The 16,778-nt window shown below is 47.6% G+C and overlaps 1 protein-coding gene and 1 long non-coding RNA gene across 3 annotated transcripts in view; one reads left to right on the top strand and one right to left on the bottom strand.

The window, feature by feature from the left end:
* Nucleotides 1-7,035: 7,035 nt before the first annotated feature.
* On the bottom strand, nt 7,036-15,676 carry LOC122471628. The gene is made up of 2 exons (XR_006294222.1): nt 15,474-15,676; nt 7,036-10,930 (listed from the first exon to the last, which is right to left on the bottom strand). It is a non-coding gene; the product is annotated as an uncharacterized LOC122471628 (long non-coding RNA).
* The window catches only part of ABCC1 (ATP binding cassette subfamily C member 1), a 140,853-nt gene continuing 139,750 nt past the window's right edge, over nt 15,676-16,778 (top strand). Inside the window, exon 1 of one of the 2 annotated variants that reach the window (XM_043560445.1) lies at nt 15,676-15,889. In XM_043560445.1, coding sequence (XP_043416380.1) covers nt 15,842-15,889 — 48 coding nt within the window. In that variant the 5' untranslated portion in view covers nt 15,676-15,841. The remainder of the gene's footprint in view (nt 15,890-16,778) is intronic. The other variant, XM_043560446.1, reaches the window with a different exon arrangement.

Genomic DNA, 16,778 nt, shown 5'->3' with positions numbered 1-16,778 from the left:
GGAGACAGTACAGATGTCCATCAGCTAATGAACCGTCGAACAAATCATGGCGTGTGCGCACAATGGAGTATCATCCAGCCATTGAAACGATGAAGTTCTGACACATGTGATGACATGGACGAACATCAAAAACATTATGCTAAGTGAAAGGAGCCAGAACAAAGGTCACAGAGTATATGATTCCATTTAGAGTTGATCCTCAATATTCATGGTAGTAATGCTCAATAAAGCATTACACTGAATTAGCAGGTACTGAGCTGTTGTTCCTAGGGGAAATACAGTTCCTAAGGGAAATGTGAGCCTCTGGCCACAACATGTTTATGAACTAATGAATACATAACCCCTTGATTTCTGTGTGTTTCTTTTTAAAGAAATCATATTGGGGCACATGAGTGGCTCAGTCGGTTAAGCATCTGACTTTGGCTCAGGTCATGATCTTGCAGTTTGTGAGTTCAAGCCCTGCACCGGGCTATGTGCTGACAGCTCGGGGCCTGGAGCCTTCTTCCGATTCTGTGTCTCCCTCTCTCTCTGCTCTTTCCCTGCTCACGTTCTGTCTCTTTCTCTAAGAAATAAATAAACATTTTTTTTAAAAAAAGGAAATCACATTGAGGGACGCCTGGGTGGCTGAGTTGGTTAAGCGTCAGACTCTCGATTTTGGCTCAGGTCATAAATCTCACAGTTCCTGGGTTCAAGCCCCACAGTGGGCTCTGAGCTGACAGCTCAGAGACTGGTAGGGATTCTGTCTCCCTCTCTCTCTGCCCCTCCCCTGCTTGTGCTCTTGCTCTCTCTCTTTCTCTCTCTCTCTCTCAAAATAAGTAAATAAACTTAAAAAAAATCATATTGTATATATATTTTTAACTCATTAACATTGAAGTCACAGCCAGTAGATAATAACCCATGCTTGAACAAAGCTTATCTAACCCACATACTTTCATAGCACAGGAGACAGCACTCCAGCACTATGCTTGAGACAATTTTTATTTGTTTGTTTGTTTAAAAGTTTATTTATTGGGGTGTCTGGGTGGCTCAGTCAGTTGAGCGTCTGACTTCAGCTCAGGTCATGATCTCGCAGTTTGTGGGTTTGAGCCCTGTGTCAGGCTCTGTGCTGATAGCTCAGAGCCTAGAGCCTGCTTCAGATTCTGTATCCCCCTCTCTCTACGCCCGCCCCTGCTTGTGCTCTCTGTCTTTCAAAAATGAATAAACATTAAACAAAAATTAGAGCTCATCTCTTTAAAAAAAAATAAAAATAAATAAAAGTTTATTTATTTATTTTGGGAGATAGAGAGTGCATGTGCGTGAGCAATGGAGGGGCAGCGAAAGAGAGAGAGGGAGAGAGAGAATACCAAGCAGGTTCCGCGCTGTCAGCACAGAGCCCAACGTGGGGCTCCATCTGAGAAACCATGAGATCATGACCCGACCAGAAACCAAGAGTCAGAAGCTTAAACGACTGAGCCATCCAGGCACCTCTGGACCATTTCAAACAGTGAAATCACCGACAAAAAGCGCCAATAAAAATGCAAAACACATGGCACCAAATATACCGCAAGAAGGATACTTGTTTAGAGTGTGAGAGCTGAAGGAAAAGGACCACTGCATTGTTTGACCTCAGTTGGGAACATGCGTGTTAAGCAACTCAAATTTTTTGCTACTCTGTACATTTCCGTGAATGACCGTGAAAGCAGCCACAAGTATTGATTGTGAGATTACAAATAAATTTTAGAGAGTAGGCAAATTCAGAAATATGAAATCCACAAGTAATGAGGGTTAATATCTGTAAAAGATCGGGAACAGGTCAATCCAGAGATATAATGTTGTAAATGGATGTCTGCTGGAGGCCGGGTGGGGAGGGGCCTGGGGAACAACCGTTTATGGGCACGGGATTCTTTCTCGGGCGATCACAGTGTTTCGAACTAAAGAAGGTGATGATTACAGAATATTGTGAAAGTACTAAATACCAGCAAATTGTTTGTTCTGTTTTGTTTTTTAAGATTTAAACATTTTAAGTAATCTCTGCACCCAATGTGGGGCTTGAACTCATACCCCCAAGATCAAGAGTCACGTGCTCTTCTGACTGAGCCAGCCAGGTGCCCCAAGAATCGTGCATTTTTTTAATTAAAAAATTTATTTTACTGTTTATTTATTTTTGAAAGAGAGAGGACAGAGCATGAGCAGGGGCGGGGCAGAGAGAGAGGGAGACACAGAATTTGAAGCAGGCTCCAGGCTCTGAGCGGTCAGTGCAGAATCCGGATGTGGGGCTCGACTCCACGAACTGTGAGATCACGACCGGAGCTGAATTGGACACTTAACTGACTGAGCCACCCAGGTGCCCCAAAGTGTTCATTTTTAAATGGCGAATTTGGGGGGCGCTCGGGTGGCTCAGTTGGTAGAGTGTCCAGTGCTTGATTTTGGCTCAGGTCACGATCCTAGGGTCGTGGGATAGAGTCCCATGTCCAGCTCTGTGCTGAGCATGGGGCCCGCTTAAGATTCTTTCCTTCCCTCTGCCCCACTGTTCCTCCTCCCCATTCACATGCTCTCTCTCTCTAAAAAAATAAAAATAAAAATCAATAAATGGTGAATTTTACACTCTGTGAATTTCATCTAAAAAATGGTATGTGTTGCTTCAAGCTAGAGCATTTAATGACCACTGTGGGACCCTCTGAACCCCTCTTTTCCCTTTGGCGTGGTGATCATCCACCTGTGAGACCACGACTGCTCTAACAGACTGAGTAAATATAGCCCACAAGGACACGAAGCTTGAGCAAAAGTAATGGACCTTAGTTGTTTCGAACTACTGGGTTTCAGGTGTTTTCTGTTACCGCAGCATGACTTAGCCAATCTTGACTTTTCAGAGGTCTTGGCCTGCCTGTCATCATCATGGGAGCAGAATGGGGGTGGGGGCTTGGGGCTCCCCCCGCTTTCCCAGGTACACTCTCCCTGAGTCCTTCTGTCTTGAGTTCTACCACCCACTCTTTCCCACGCCCTGCCCCTTCCCACATACAGGCTCGCTAATACCTTCTGTCTTATGCTGTGGCTGGGGAAGATGTCACCTGCTCTGTGGGGCGGGAGGAATCCAGCCTTTCCTTGTGCTGACTTCCATGCAGCCCTTCAGGTCTCAGCCTCCACGTGTAACTGTTTCTCAGACTCCTCTGGCCTCTAGGGTAGGGATTAGCTTAGTTCTGGCCGGCCTCCATGCCTGTAGTTGGCTCATTGGCTCACCACTTTTTTTCCATCTGCTAGCATCGTGTGCCCATTCTTCATCTCAGGTTGTTTCGTCTCCTGTTCTCCTTGTCCTCATCAATCGAAACCTTTCTTGTCCCTTGATGGTCGTTTCAGAGAGGTTACGAGAGGGAGCAGAGACAAAATGTGTTCACTGTGCTGTGTCTCGCTGGGGTCAAGAGTGTTTTCCTGTTCATTCATCGGGCGTAGACCAGCATCACCATTTCTGGTGGCAGGGTAATGTGCCTTTCTAGGGATATATCCCTCCAGAGGGGTAACTGGCAATGTCTGGAGACATTTTTGGTCATCACAACTAGGAGTGGGGTAGGCTGCTACTAGCATTCAATGAGTAGAGGACAGGGAGGCTTCCAAACATCCTGCACTGCTCAGGACAGCCCCGCACAACAAAGACTTATCTGGACCAAATGTCAATAGGGTGGAGGTTGAAAAACTCTGCTCTAAGGGATTTCTACCGTCTCGAGAATAAAATTCAGACTCTCTAGTACAGTCTGCAAGTCCCTAGCCTAGGTTTTCACCACTCCCCTTGGGACACTCTACTCCAGCCACAAGCATCTTCTTTTCGTTCCTGGAACCTACCAAGCTTGTTCCTGCCACAGGACCTTCGTACTTGCTGTTTCCTAAGTGTGAAGTGCTCTTCCCCAGATTTTCTGGTTGCTGACACCCTTTTCATTCGGGTCTCAGCTCACATATCACCTCCGCTGTGAGATTTACCTTGACCAACTCATCTGCCCCTCTGGCCTCAACACTCAACCCTCCCCGTCCCAACCCAAGGAACTTTCTGTAAACAACTGTTTACAGTTGACCCTTGAATAACACAGGTCTGAACCATGGAGGTCCACTTACATGCAGACTTTTTTCTATAAATGTGGTACAGTACTCTAAACGCATTTTCTGTTCCTTATGATCGTCTCTTTTTAAATGTCTATTTATTTATTTTGAGAGAGAGAGAGAGAGAGAGAGAGAGAGAGAGAGAGAATCCCAAGCAGGCTCCACACTGTCAGTGCAAAGCCTGGACACCGGGGCTCGATCTCCTGAGCCGAAATCAAGAGCCAGACACTTAACTGACTGAGCCACCCAGGCGCCCCTCTCCTAAAAGAACTTCTAAGAACCATGTTCTCCTTGCACATTTCTTTTTTTCTTTTAATGTTTATTTACCTTTGAGATAGAGAGCGAGTGGGGGAGGTTTGGAGAGAGAGGGAGACACAGAATCTGAAGCAGGCTGCAGGCTCCCAGCAGAGAGCCTGACATGGGGCTCGAACCCACCAGCCATGAGATCATGACCCGAGCCGAATGCGGACGCCCAACCGACTGCGCCACCCAGGCGCCCCTCCCCTTGCACATTTCCAAGTTGAATCTACAATTTGTGTATCATAAGTTTAAATAGTGGCAGCCTAATTTCCCAATTATCATATTCATATGTTAGGCTATAACTTTTACTGCACATTTTTAAATACACCTGCCATCACTCTTTAAAAAAACAAAATCTCTGAGCAGAAGCCTCCACCCTGGAGCTGCCTGCACCACCCAGCCACGGTCACCCCTACCGTGGACGGCCAGCCCTTGGGCCTCATCTCCGTGGAGCTGTTTGCAGACAAAGTTCCCAAGCCAGCAAGCAGAAAACTTTCCTGACCTGAGCACTGGGGAGAAAGCATTTGGTTATAAAGCTTCCTGCTTTCTCAGGACGATTCCGGGATGAACGCGCCAGGGCGGTTACGTCACACGCCACGTCGGCATTGGCAAAAGTCCGTGTATGGGGAGAGATCAGATGATGAGAATTTCATCCTGAAGCACGTGGGTCCTGGCATCCTGTCCATGGCAGATGCTGGACCCAATACAAGCGGTTCCCCGTTTTCATCCCCACCGCCAAGATTGAGTAGTTGGATGGCAAGTGTGTGGTCGCTGGCGAGATGAAAAAGGGCAGGAATATTGCGGAAGCCATGGATTGCTTCGAGTCCAGGAATGGCAAGACCAGGAAGAAGATCACCATTGTGGACTGTGGACAAATCTAATAAATTTGTCTTGCAGTTTTTTTTTAAGTTTTACAAATTTTACTATAATGTTTATTTACTTATTTTTGAGAGAGAGAAAAAGAGAGAGAGAGAGAGAGCCAGAGAGGGGCAGAAAGAAAGGGAGAGAGAAATCCCAAGCAGGCTCCAAGCTTTCAGTGCAAAGCCCAATGTGGGGCTCGAACTCATAAACCGGGAGATTATGACTGGAGGCGAAACCAAGAGTTGGAAGCTTGATGACGGAACCATCCAGGGCAGGCACCCAGTATTTGACTTGTGTTTTATCGTGATTACCAGAGATTCCTCTGTAGCTCAGCAAAGCTTTGCCCCCTCAGCTCCATTTGCTCAAAATATCTTGTCATCTTTGTGCTCCCCCTGAAGTCCTATGGGTTCCATATTTTCCTACCTTCCTCCAAGTCTGGCTGGATTGCAGAGTTGTTTACTATTATGAAGTAAAAACTAAACAAAACCCCCCAAAACTCCATGAGCCTAATCACACAAGATCATGAAAATAAATGGAAATTATGTAGGAAAAAAAAATACAAGAACAGGCTCTTAACAGTTGGAAATTTTATTTCACTTTTTCTTTTTTGCTCCTTTAACTTGTATTTCCATTCTACTTGCCCTACAGATTTCTACCTTAATGTAATATACTTAAAAGTTTTTTTTGTTAGTCAGTTGATCATACTTCTCTGCAACAAAAATGCCTTCGTGAAGTTATATTTATTTTTTTTAAGTCCTGTTTCCCCAGGGTCTAATTTTGAAGACTGTCCTGTGTTCTTAAGGCTGTGTTACCATTTTTCTCTGACTTATCACTACAATTATTATTTGAATGTAATTGATCAAAACAGCATAAATATACCACATTATGATCAGTAATTGTTATCTACTGCTCTCTTTAGCAGCACATATACTGAAAAAAAGGTAATTGTCATATATTTACATATATTTGTTTTATTTTTTTAATGTATTTATTTATTTATTTATTTATTTATTTATTTTTAAGAAGTGATCTTGGGAACTCATTTTTATTCTTTTTTAAATTTTTTTATTTTTATTTTTTTAACGCTTATATATTTTTGAGACAGAGAGAGACAGAGCATGAATGGGGGAGGGTCAGAGAGAGGGAGACACAGAATCCGAAACAGGCTCCAGGCTCTGAGCTGTCAGCACAGAGCCTGACACAGGGGTCGAACTCCCGGACCGCGAGATCGTGACCTGAGCCGAAGTCGGCCGCCTAACCAACTGAGCCACCCAGGCGCCCCTGGAAGGCATTTTATTTATTTATTTATTTTTTAACGTTTATTTATTTTTGAGACAGAGAGAGACAGAGCATGAACGGGGGAGGGGGAGAGAGAGAGGGAGACATAGATTCAGAAACAGGCTCCAGGCTCTGAGCCATCAGCCCAGAGCCTGACGCGGGGCTCGAACTCACGGACTGCGAGATTGTGACCTGGCTGAAGTTGGACGCTTAACCGACTGCGCCACCCAGGCGCCCCTAAATGTTTTAATTTAAATTCTAGTTAGTTAACATACAGTGTGATACTAGGTTCAGATGTACAATATATAAAATGTTTCATTCTAAATGGAGCTTCAAAAAATTTTTTTTTAATTTATTTTGGGGAGAAAGAGAGAGAGAGAGACAGAGAGAAAGAGACAGAGTACGAGTGGGGGAAGGCCAGAGAGAGAGGGAGACACAGAATCTGAAGCAGGCTCTATGCTGACAGCTCAGAGCCCGACATGGGGTTCGAATTCAAGAACCGTGAGATCATGACCTGAGCCTAAGTTGTTGGCTTAACTGACTGAGCCACCCAGGTGTCCCCTAAATGAGGCTTTTAATGAGATGAATGGGGCTGGTGGTGTGTGTGTGTGTGTGTGTGTGTGTGTGTGTGTGTGTGTTTCAGGTTCATCTACCTGTGGATACATATTCCTCATGGCTGGAATGGGACAGAGTTTAGGATAAGCATTATTCCAATGTTTTGTTTTTACCGTAGTAAATACTGAGAAATGTTTTCACAGAAACAGGGGACTGGAATGGAAATTTTGTCATTGCTAAGTGACTCAAGGTCACACATGTTGAAACTCCTGTGTAATTTGCCACATATCACATTGTCACTCATTATCAGAAATTATTTGTAGTCATCTATCACCCAGCAAGCCATGCGTCCTCCATGGAGATTGGAAGGAGAGAGGAAACCATCAGAACTGCAAAAGGATGTGTTGGCTGGTCTCTGGGGTCATTCACGGTGATTTCACGTGATGCTTTTGTCTGGCATCCAGGTTTTTATACTGGAGAACGACCACATCCTCAGTAGGTCCTGACAAGAGTGACAAGGATTGCCTTACTTCTGTGCATTGGAGGAAGGACAATTGTAAAGGAGGGAACACCTTGGACCTCGGGCACTTTCACAGGCATATGGGTTTTAGGGGAGAGAACACACAGAAGCAGAGATCTACACAGATTCTCTTTTGCTCGAAACCCCACCGGGATATAATTGAATGCAATACAACACACCCATTTAAAGTAGCCACTGTGATGAGTTCTGACATATATGCCAGTATCATCCCCACCATATTCGAGATATAGGAAGGAAATGTCCATCATTCTGGAATGTTCCCTCCTGCTGCAACCTTCCAGTCAATTCCTCCTTTCCCAGGTTCCAGGCAGTTAGTGGTCTGCTTTCGGTCACCGTATACAGCAGGTGGCCCTTCGCATCTGGTTTCTTTTACTCAGCACGGTGATTCTGAGACGGATCTAAGGTGTAGCTCCTTTTCATTGCTGAGCGGCAATCACCATATGGATGTATTGCAAATTGTTTCCCGTTCACCTGTTGATGATATTTGGCTTGTCCCAAATATCCAGTTTGGGGACATTATGAATAATGCCCCTCCAAGTACAAGTCTTTGTGTGGACATCCATTTTCATTTCTCTTGCTTGAATATCTAGGAGAGAGCTGGGTGGAAGGTCTATGTGGAAAACAGATCCTCTTAACACTGTCCTTGTCAGCAGCATCCTCTTCAGAAAGCATCTTTATTAACCTGAATCCAATGAAACTTTCAGATCTAAAGTTCACAAAATACATAAGAGACAGAGGAACAAATTCAACCACACCAACGAAGAAACAAAAGAAATCCGGAATGTGGGACATTTGGTATAATTGGCTCATTCTCTTCAGCAAGATGGTGTTATTTAAAAAAAAAATGGGGGACTGTCCATTAAAAGACACTTAAGGCTCAGGACAAGGAAATGCAGTAAATGATCCTTAATTGTGAGTAAGCAGAAATTAGATTCAGACCAAGAGAGGAAACACTCAGCCTGGCCATTCTTCAGGCTGGGATAACAGACACAACAACACTAATTGCAAAGCTAACAGGAAACGCGATTTCTCCCAAGGATACTCCATACCTGTAAGGCACCAAAGTCACCTCCTTCTTTGATTGACTGCCCCTTTCTTACTCACTGAGAATTTTGCTTTCTAAAATTATAGAAAATCTGCAGTTTGAAATGATATCACTACCAAGGAAGCACCTGTCTCTCTCCTAGAAGATGGGAGAAGTTACCTTGATTTCCAACACAGGTACAGAGCTGCAGATAAGGGCTTTCTGAGCACAATAGTCCGGTCACTTCACTACTGTGGGTCCACTTTGCAGTCAAGGCTGATATTAGCCCCTTTAGTCATAACCTTGTTTTGCTTTGATCTTATCATACCCTGCTTCTGCTGCCCCTCCCACTGCCAAGCCCACGGTCTATTCTCCATCCAGCAGCCAGAGTGACCTGTTAAAACCTAATTCAAGGGGCGCCTGGGTGGCTCAGTCAGTTAAGCGTCCAAATCTTGATTTCGGCTCAAGTCATGATCTCACGGTTCTTGAGTTCAAGCCCTGCATCGGGCTCTGTGCTGACAATGCAGAGACTGTTTGGGATTCTCTCTCTGCCCCTCCCCTGCTCTCTCTCTCAAAATACATAGACTTAAAAACAAACCAAAAAACTTAACTCAAGTTACACGGCTTTTCTGCTCAGTTCCCTCCCATGACTTCCCGCCTCACTCCAAGAATAAGCCATGTGCCCTGTGGTGGCCTCTGAGGACCCAGCAGGATTTTTTGGTTCCCAAATTTGACCGTCTCTGTTGGAACTACTCAGCTCTGAGGTTGTAGGGATACAGCAGTCATAAAAATAGGCATAAAGAAATGTATGGGACTGTGTTCCAATAAGACTTCATTTACAAAAACAAAGGGCTGGTGGTTGTTTGCTGGCTCCTGGCCAGGACACTGCCTAATGCTCCATAAATATTTGTTGAGTGAGTTTGTGAAGGAAGACAAGGGCATGTTTTTCATCTAGGAGGAGAGAAGAGCCAATTAAGCGTTTTCAGGTAGTGTTAAATGCTAGCATGAAAATAAAGCAGGTGATGAGTTAGAGGGAGTGGGGTTACTCAGCGTAAGTTAATTAGGGAAAGCCTCTGGGAGGAGGTGACTTTTGAACCCTGAGGGGAAGCAAGGGCCACTTGAAGATCTGGGGGAAGAAGGCTCCAGGCAGAGGGCTTAGCAGGAGTTGAAGGCAGGAGGTGAGAATGAGCTTGGCATGTAGGAGAGACAGAAAGCCCTCCGTGTGGCTGCTGAACCAGGACTGAGGACAAAGAGGTATAAGATGACATTGGAGATGGCCAGGGGCTTGGTCACACGGGGCCTCGTAGGATTTTTTTTTTAACTGCTCTATTTGCTTCTTTTATTCTAATTTCTTTTATTGTGGCAAAATACACACAACAAAATACTTATTTATTTTTGAGAGAGAGACAGAGAGTGAGTGGGCGAGGGGCAGAGAGACAGGGAGACAGAATCCGAAGCAGGCTCCAGGCTCTGAGCTGTCAGCACAGAGCCCAACATGGGGCTGGAACTCACGAACCTGCAGATCATGACCTGAGCCACAATCGGATGCTCAAGCAGCTGAGCCACCCAGGTGACCCCAAGCATCTTAGCATTTTTTAAGGGGACGTTTCTGTGGCATTAAGCACGTCCACACTGTTGGGCAGATCTTACCACGTCCATCCCCAGCGTGCTCTCCTCTTGCAGAACTCCAAGTTCACATCCATTAAACACGAACTCCCCACTTCTCCCCTCCCCACAGCCCCTGCCAACCACCATTCTCCTCTTCATCCCCACGAATTTGAATACTCTGAGAACTCACACCATATCGGCCCTTCTTTGACTGCCTTATCTCATTTAGCACAGCATCTTCAAGGCTCAGAGTTTGTAGCCTGTGTCAACATTTCTTTCGTTTTTAAGGCTGAGTCATTTTCCATCGTATGCAGAGGCCACATTTGCTTTATTCATCAGTGGGCAGACACTTGGATGGCTTCCATTGCTTGGCTCTCGGGAATAATGATGCTATCAACTTGGGGTGCAAATATCTGTTTGGGTCCCTGCGTTCAATTCTTGTGGGTGCCGACCCAGAAATGGAATTGCTGGATCGTATCTGGCCGGGTTGTGGACCAACCATGGTGGGGAGGCCATTGCAGGTTCTGTGCGGGGGGGTAGGGGAGGCGGTGTGTAGCTGCCTTGCTTTTAACAGGACCCCTCTGGCTGCTGATGGCAGTGGGAAGGGGCAGGCACAGGACACCAGGAAGGAGGCTGGTGTAGCAGTTCCCGAGAGCGACAGCAATGGCTGGTACCTTCCAGTGTGGCTGGGGAGGCCTCTGTGGAGCAAATGAGCAATTAAATGGTTGCAAATAGTGACCAGTACTATAAAATAAACCGACAGGAACAGGGTGCTAGGATTCAGGGAGAACTAAAAAGGATCTCTTGGGCATTCTTGTCAGCTGGATTCACTGAATCACGTACTAGCAAAGGGGCTGGTGCTTGAAATCTCCATCCTGCATTTTCATCATCCTTTATTTTGTAGGCTGTCCACTGGGTGGGTTTGGCTCAGGGCCCAGAGCCTCTTGGTCTAGGGTGTTTCTTAATTGTACAGGAGCTGAAGATGGGGAGGAAGGGGACAGAGAAGAGAAGGGAAGGCCTTCGGGTCTGTGCCTGCGGGAGAAGCACGGGGAGGGCTTGGCAGGTCAGAGCAGGGCTGGGCCTTGTCTTTGCCACATCCCAGCTATGGGACCTTGCTCATTACCTTGCCTATTCCTGGAAAATGGTATGCTCGTTATTTATTACTCATACTTAGCATTCATTCATTCTCTATTTAACATTTCTGCATTAGGTGTAACTTTTTTTTTTTTCAACGTTTATTTATTTTTGGGACAGAGAGAGACAGAGCATGAACGGGGGAGGGGCAGAGAGAGAGGGAGACACAGAATCGGAAACAGGCTCCAGGCTCTGAGCCATCAGCCCAGAGCCCGATGCGGGGCTCGAACTCACGGACCGCGAGATCGTGACCTGGCTGAAGTCGGACGCTTAACCGACTGCGCCACCCAGGCGCCCCTAGGTGTAACTTTGCTAGAGCAAAGTACAACCACCTTGAGCATCCAGCTCAGTGAATTTTAAAATATGTATGTGTAAACCATGTAACTACCACCAGATCCAGTTATAGAACTTTACCAGCTACTGAGGAGTTTCTCTTGTATCCCTTCCTAATCAATACCCCCTTCACACGTAACCATTATTCTGACTCTAATCAAAATCTATTAGTTGTGGGGCGCCTGGGTGGCTCAGTCAGTTGCGTGTCTGACTTCAGCTTAGGCCATGATCTCACGGTTCGTGGGTTCGAGCCCCCCATCAGGCTTCCTGCCATCAGCACAGAGCCTGCTTCAGAGTCTCTGTCCCCCTCTCTCTCTGCCCCTCCCCTGCTCATGCTCTCTCAAAAATAAAAGTAAACATTTAAAAAAAAACATTTAAAATCTATTAGCGGTGACTGTGTTTGATCCTCCTATAAACGGTGTTGTGAACAAATGTACTCTTTTGTGCCTAGCTTTTTCTGCTCCTTCCTGCGTTTGGTGAGATTCCATTCTTTCTTTCTGTTATATGTGTTAACAGTTTGATTCTTTTCTAATTTTTAAGATTTTTGAAGTTTATTTATTTATTTTGAGAAAGAGAGAAAGCCAGGGAGGGGCAGAGAGAGAGGGAGAGAGAGAGAGAGAATCAGGGAGAGAGAGTTCGGGGCTCGAACCCATGAACTGGGAGATCATGACCCCAGCCGAAATGAAGAGTCAGACGCTTAACCAACTGAGCCACCCAGGCACCCCAGCAGTCTGATTCTTTTTTTTTTTTTTTGGCTGTGTAGTGATCTATTGTGTGCATAGGCCACAATTCATTCGCCCTTTTGACTACGGATGGGCCACTCAGTGACATCTAGTTTTGGGCTTTTTGAACAAAGCTCTTATGAACATTTTTTATAGATGTTTTTCAGTGAACATAAGCACTCCCATTTCCCAGAAAGCAGTGGAGTTGCTGTGCCCCTGTGTAATCCTATGTTTAGCTTCAGCAGAAATTATCCAGCAGCTTTCCAAAGTGGTTGAACCAACGTCCATCCCCGCTAACAGAGGAGTTTTACTTCCGTATCTTTGCTGAAGCTTGGTATTTTCATTTCTGTCACTCTGGTAAATTGTCATGGCTGGGTTTGGGTTTGTTTGTTTTGTTTCTTGTTTTTTGGGGTTTTTTTTTTTGCATTTCCCTGATGATGTTAAGAACCTTTTCATATGTTTGCTTAATCAATATTTGTTGAAAGAATTAATGAACAAAACGTTCATACGAAAATGGAAAATGTCCGTCTTGCCCCACTTGAAACCAACAGTGGCTCCCTGTTGCTCTTAGGGCCAAGCTGAACCCCCCCCCCCCCCCCCCCCCCCCCCCCCCCGTTGACCAAAAAGATCCTGCAAGCCTTCTGATCTGTCTTGCCCCAGATGGGTCCCATCTGCTTCACTCTCTGGATTCCTGCCACCCAGACCATCTTCTAGTTATACTCACGGCCTGCTCTGTCCTGTTTCATGGCTTTTCCGTAAGCTGTTTTCTGCAGCCTGGAACACAATCCAGGCTGGACTCATCGCTTGCATCTCAGTGCATAAACTCCTTCCCCCAGAAGCCTTCCTTGACTTCCACTGCCAGCAGGCCGGGGCCCTTGTTGGCCCTCTTCCACTTTTTCTTCCCAGCTTCTACCAAAGCTGTAAATAGCCTCTGCTTTATGTGATTATTTAATTAACCTGCCCTCCTACCATAAAAAATACTTTAAAAAACCCTCAACACTTTGGGGGCACTCTGAGACTCAGTGAGTAGAGCATCTGACTCTTGATCTTGGGGTCATGAATTCGAGCCCCATGTTGGGTTTAAAGATAACTTAAAAAAATCAAACAACAACAACAACAACAACAACAAAAAACCCAACCCTAAGACTGCGAACTGCATAGGAACAGCAACTTTCTCTCATTCCTAGCAAGCCCTGGCGTATAATAGATGCTCAATAAGTATTCGTTAGATGTATAAATCTCAAAGCAACCAGCCAAGGAGCATTATCACTTGAAATAAATTATCCCTTAAAAACTCACCCTGAGGGGAGCCTCGGCCAATAAAAAAATCACAGAAACCAATCCTATCTCCCTAAGTCCTTGGCAGGGGCAGGGGTGGGGGGGATGTCTCACATTCAATCACCATTCCTGTTTTATTTGGTGCAGCTGGTGTGTGTGTGTGTGTGTGTGTGTGTGTGTGTGTGTGTGTGTGTGTGTGTGTGTGTAATGGAAACTATACATCAGGCAAAGGATTAAGGGGGAGAGAAGGAAGGAAAGGCATTGCTGGTGTCACAGTGAAAGCTTAGACACTCAGGCCCCAGTCCCAGCTCCTCTGTCACTAACTACCTGTACATTAAACAGTGCTGAGGCAATATGGCAAAATGGTCAGCGTTACAGATTCCTTCCTTCCCAGTCTGCCTGAGTTCAAAGAGTGGTTTGTAGCCCTGCTGCCTCCGTAATCCCTGACAAATCACTCTGCCTCTCTGGGGCTCAGTTTCCTCAACCACAAAATGGGGATCATGATAATAATACTAACTTCATGGGGCTGTTGTGAGCATTTAAGTTAATTCATGTTCATTGCTAAGAACATGCCTTTAGGAAGTCCCATGACTGTGAATGCCTGTTAATTATCACTACAGGTGGTTCCAGACTTAAATGATGGCTTGACTTACAATTTTTTGATTTCATGATGGGGTGAAAGCTGTATGCATTCTGTAGAAACTGGACTTGGAATTTTGAATTTGGATCTTGTCCCAGGCTAGCGATATGCCCTATGATACTTTCTCACCATGCGGCAAGCTGTAGCTCCCAGTTGGTCACACAATCAAGAGCAGTTAAAATTGATTAACAACCGTTCTGTTTTTCAGTTTCAGTACAATATTCAACAAATTACGGGACATATTCAACACTTTATTACAAAGTAGGCTTTGTGTTAGATCTGATTTTGCCCAGCTGTAGGCTAATGTATGTGTTCTTAGTACATTTAAGGTGGGCTAGGGTAAGCTGTGATGTTCTGTACCTTAGATATACTAAATGCATTTTCTTTTTTTTTTTTAATGTTTATTTAATTTTGAGAAAGAGAGAAAGAGAGAGAGAGTACAAGCAGGGGAGGGCAGAGAGAGGGAGACAGAGGATCCAAAGCGGGCTCTGCTCTGACAGCAGAGAGCCCAATGTGGGGCTCGAACTCATGAAGCCAAGATCATGAACCGAACATCATGACAAGAGCCAAAGTTGGCTACTTAACGGACTGAACCACCCAGGTGCCCCCTAAATGCATTTTCAACATAGGATATTTTCAACTTAACATGGGTTTGCCCCATGTAACCCCCACCTGAGTTGAGGAAGATATGTCTCCAGGCCTCAGTTTACCTCTAAGAGGATCAAAAACCTGGTTATTTGAGTGCTGCTAAAGATGATGGAGAAAATGGCAAGGTGCTTTCTACCTATGTGGGGGGTGACAACGGTTTGGGATGGAGATTGGAGTCTTCCCGCCATGACCCCTCTGGCGCAGATGGGTCATGGGTTCAGATCCCACTTGTGCCGTTGGCAGCTGTGTGACCTTGGGCAAGTCACTTCACCTCTCTGGGCCTCAGTTTCTCCATCTGTGAAGGGTAGACCCATGAGCGTATCCACCTCCTACTGTCTCTGTCCTCTGTATCAGCTCTGGACTCAGCTGGCGGGGCTGACCCGGTGACCCTGGAGAAGTCACTCAACCTCTGGGCTCCTAGTAAGGATCCAATGAGGATACAGCTAAGCCGTCTGGCACTGTCCTGGCTGGCGGAGGGCTCAGTACCTGTTTTCTCCTGGCGATACTATTACCGTTGCTGTCGCCGTCGCCACCGCGGGATTGGAAAACGGGTCGCAAGGTCCGGCCGCAGGGGTCCCCGCAGCTCCTGGAGGACACACACCCCCGCCCGGGCCCCCGCCAGGGTGGGCGCCGAGGGGTGCAGCGTAGCCCGCCGGCACCCCGCGGCTGGAGGCGAGTCGGGCGCAGGGGCGGGGCGGGGCGGGGCGCCGCATCCCCGTGACGCGCCGGCCAACCAGGCGGCGTTGCGGCCCCGGGCCCGCTCCGCCGCCGCCTCCCGCCCTCTTGCCGCCGCCGCCGCCGCCAGCAGCAGCCGCCAGCAGCCGGGCCCGTCCGCCCGCCCGCCCGCCCGCCGCATGGCGCTCCGGGGCTTCTGCAGCGCCGATGGCTCCGACCCCTTCTGGGTACGTGCTCCGCGGCCGCCCGGGCCGCGTGGGGCCGCCGGGAGGGGGCGGCCGCCGGCTGGGAGGCCGGCCCACGAGGGGAAGCGCCGGGCGGGCCGGGCCGGGCCCGCAGCCCCCCGCGGTCCCCCGCGGCCCCCCGCGGCCGCCCGGTGCCGCCTCGTCCGCTCCGCAGCCGGCTCGGGGGTCCCGCGCCCGGCCCCTCGGGGGCGGCGCCGATAGGAGCCGGGCGGAGGGGCGGGGGGACCTTGGCAGCTCAGCTCCCGGGAACGGGGCAGGGGCTGTGCATGTGCCCGGCTCCGGGGCTTTAGGGGAAACGTTAGGGGCCAGAGCTTGGGGGACAGGGCTTCCTGCTTTGCGGTTGCCCCTGCAATTAAAAATAACCTTCCGCGGGAGGGGACGCCAGGGATTGGGGGGTGGGGGGAGGGCGGCGGCACAGGGGGTGGTTTCCCGGCTTAAGTTCTCCCATGTCTTTTGTGGATTGGGGTCCCCCCTTTCACCAAGAACGCCCCATTCCCAAAGGGCTGAGCTGGGAAGAGGCTCGGGCTGGAGGAAGGGATGTTTGCCCCTTCCCCGGTTGTGCTGCATCAACATTACGCTCCTGTGGTTACGTATTTTTGCCGTCTTTTACTTTCTGTCTGCTTAATTACTATAGGGGGGTTTGGGGAAACGGGAAGGATATGGGAAGTTTGGGGAACAGCCAGGAAAGAAGGTAGGGCTGTCCCCCGCTGCCTCACCGGGCCCTTCTGTCAGGTTTGGGGTGCAGGGCCGTCCCACCTCTGTAATGTGAGGCTCCTGTCTGTGGGGATGCACGTGGCTTTTTCCCTGGCAAGTTTTCCTCTGCATGCTCAGTGCTGGCCTGGCTCTGGCTCCTGAGTTCCCTTTCTGTGGT

This window comes from Prionailurus bengalensis, chromosome E3, assembly GCF_016509475.1.
Source record: "Prionailurus bengalensis isolate Pbe53 chromosome E3, Fcat_Pben_1.1_paternal_pri, whole genome shotgun sequence".
In the NCBI taxonomy this organism is placed as follows: Eukaryota; Metazoa; Chordata; class Mammalia; order Carnivora; family Felidae; genus Prionailurus; species Prionailurus bengalensis.
Note: the sequence above shows the minus strand (reverse complement) of the source record. Positions and strands in the feature narration are given on the sequence as shown.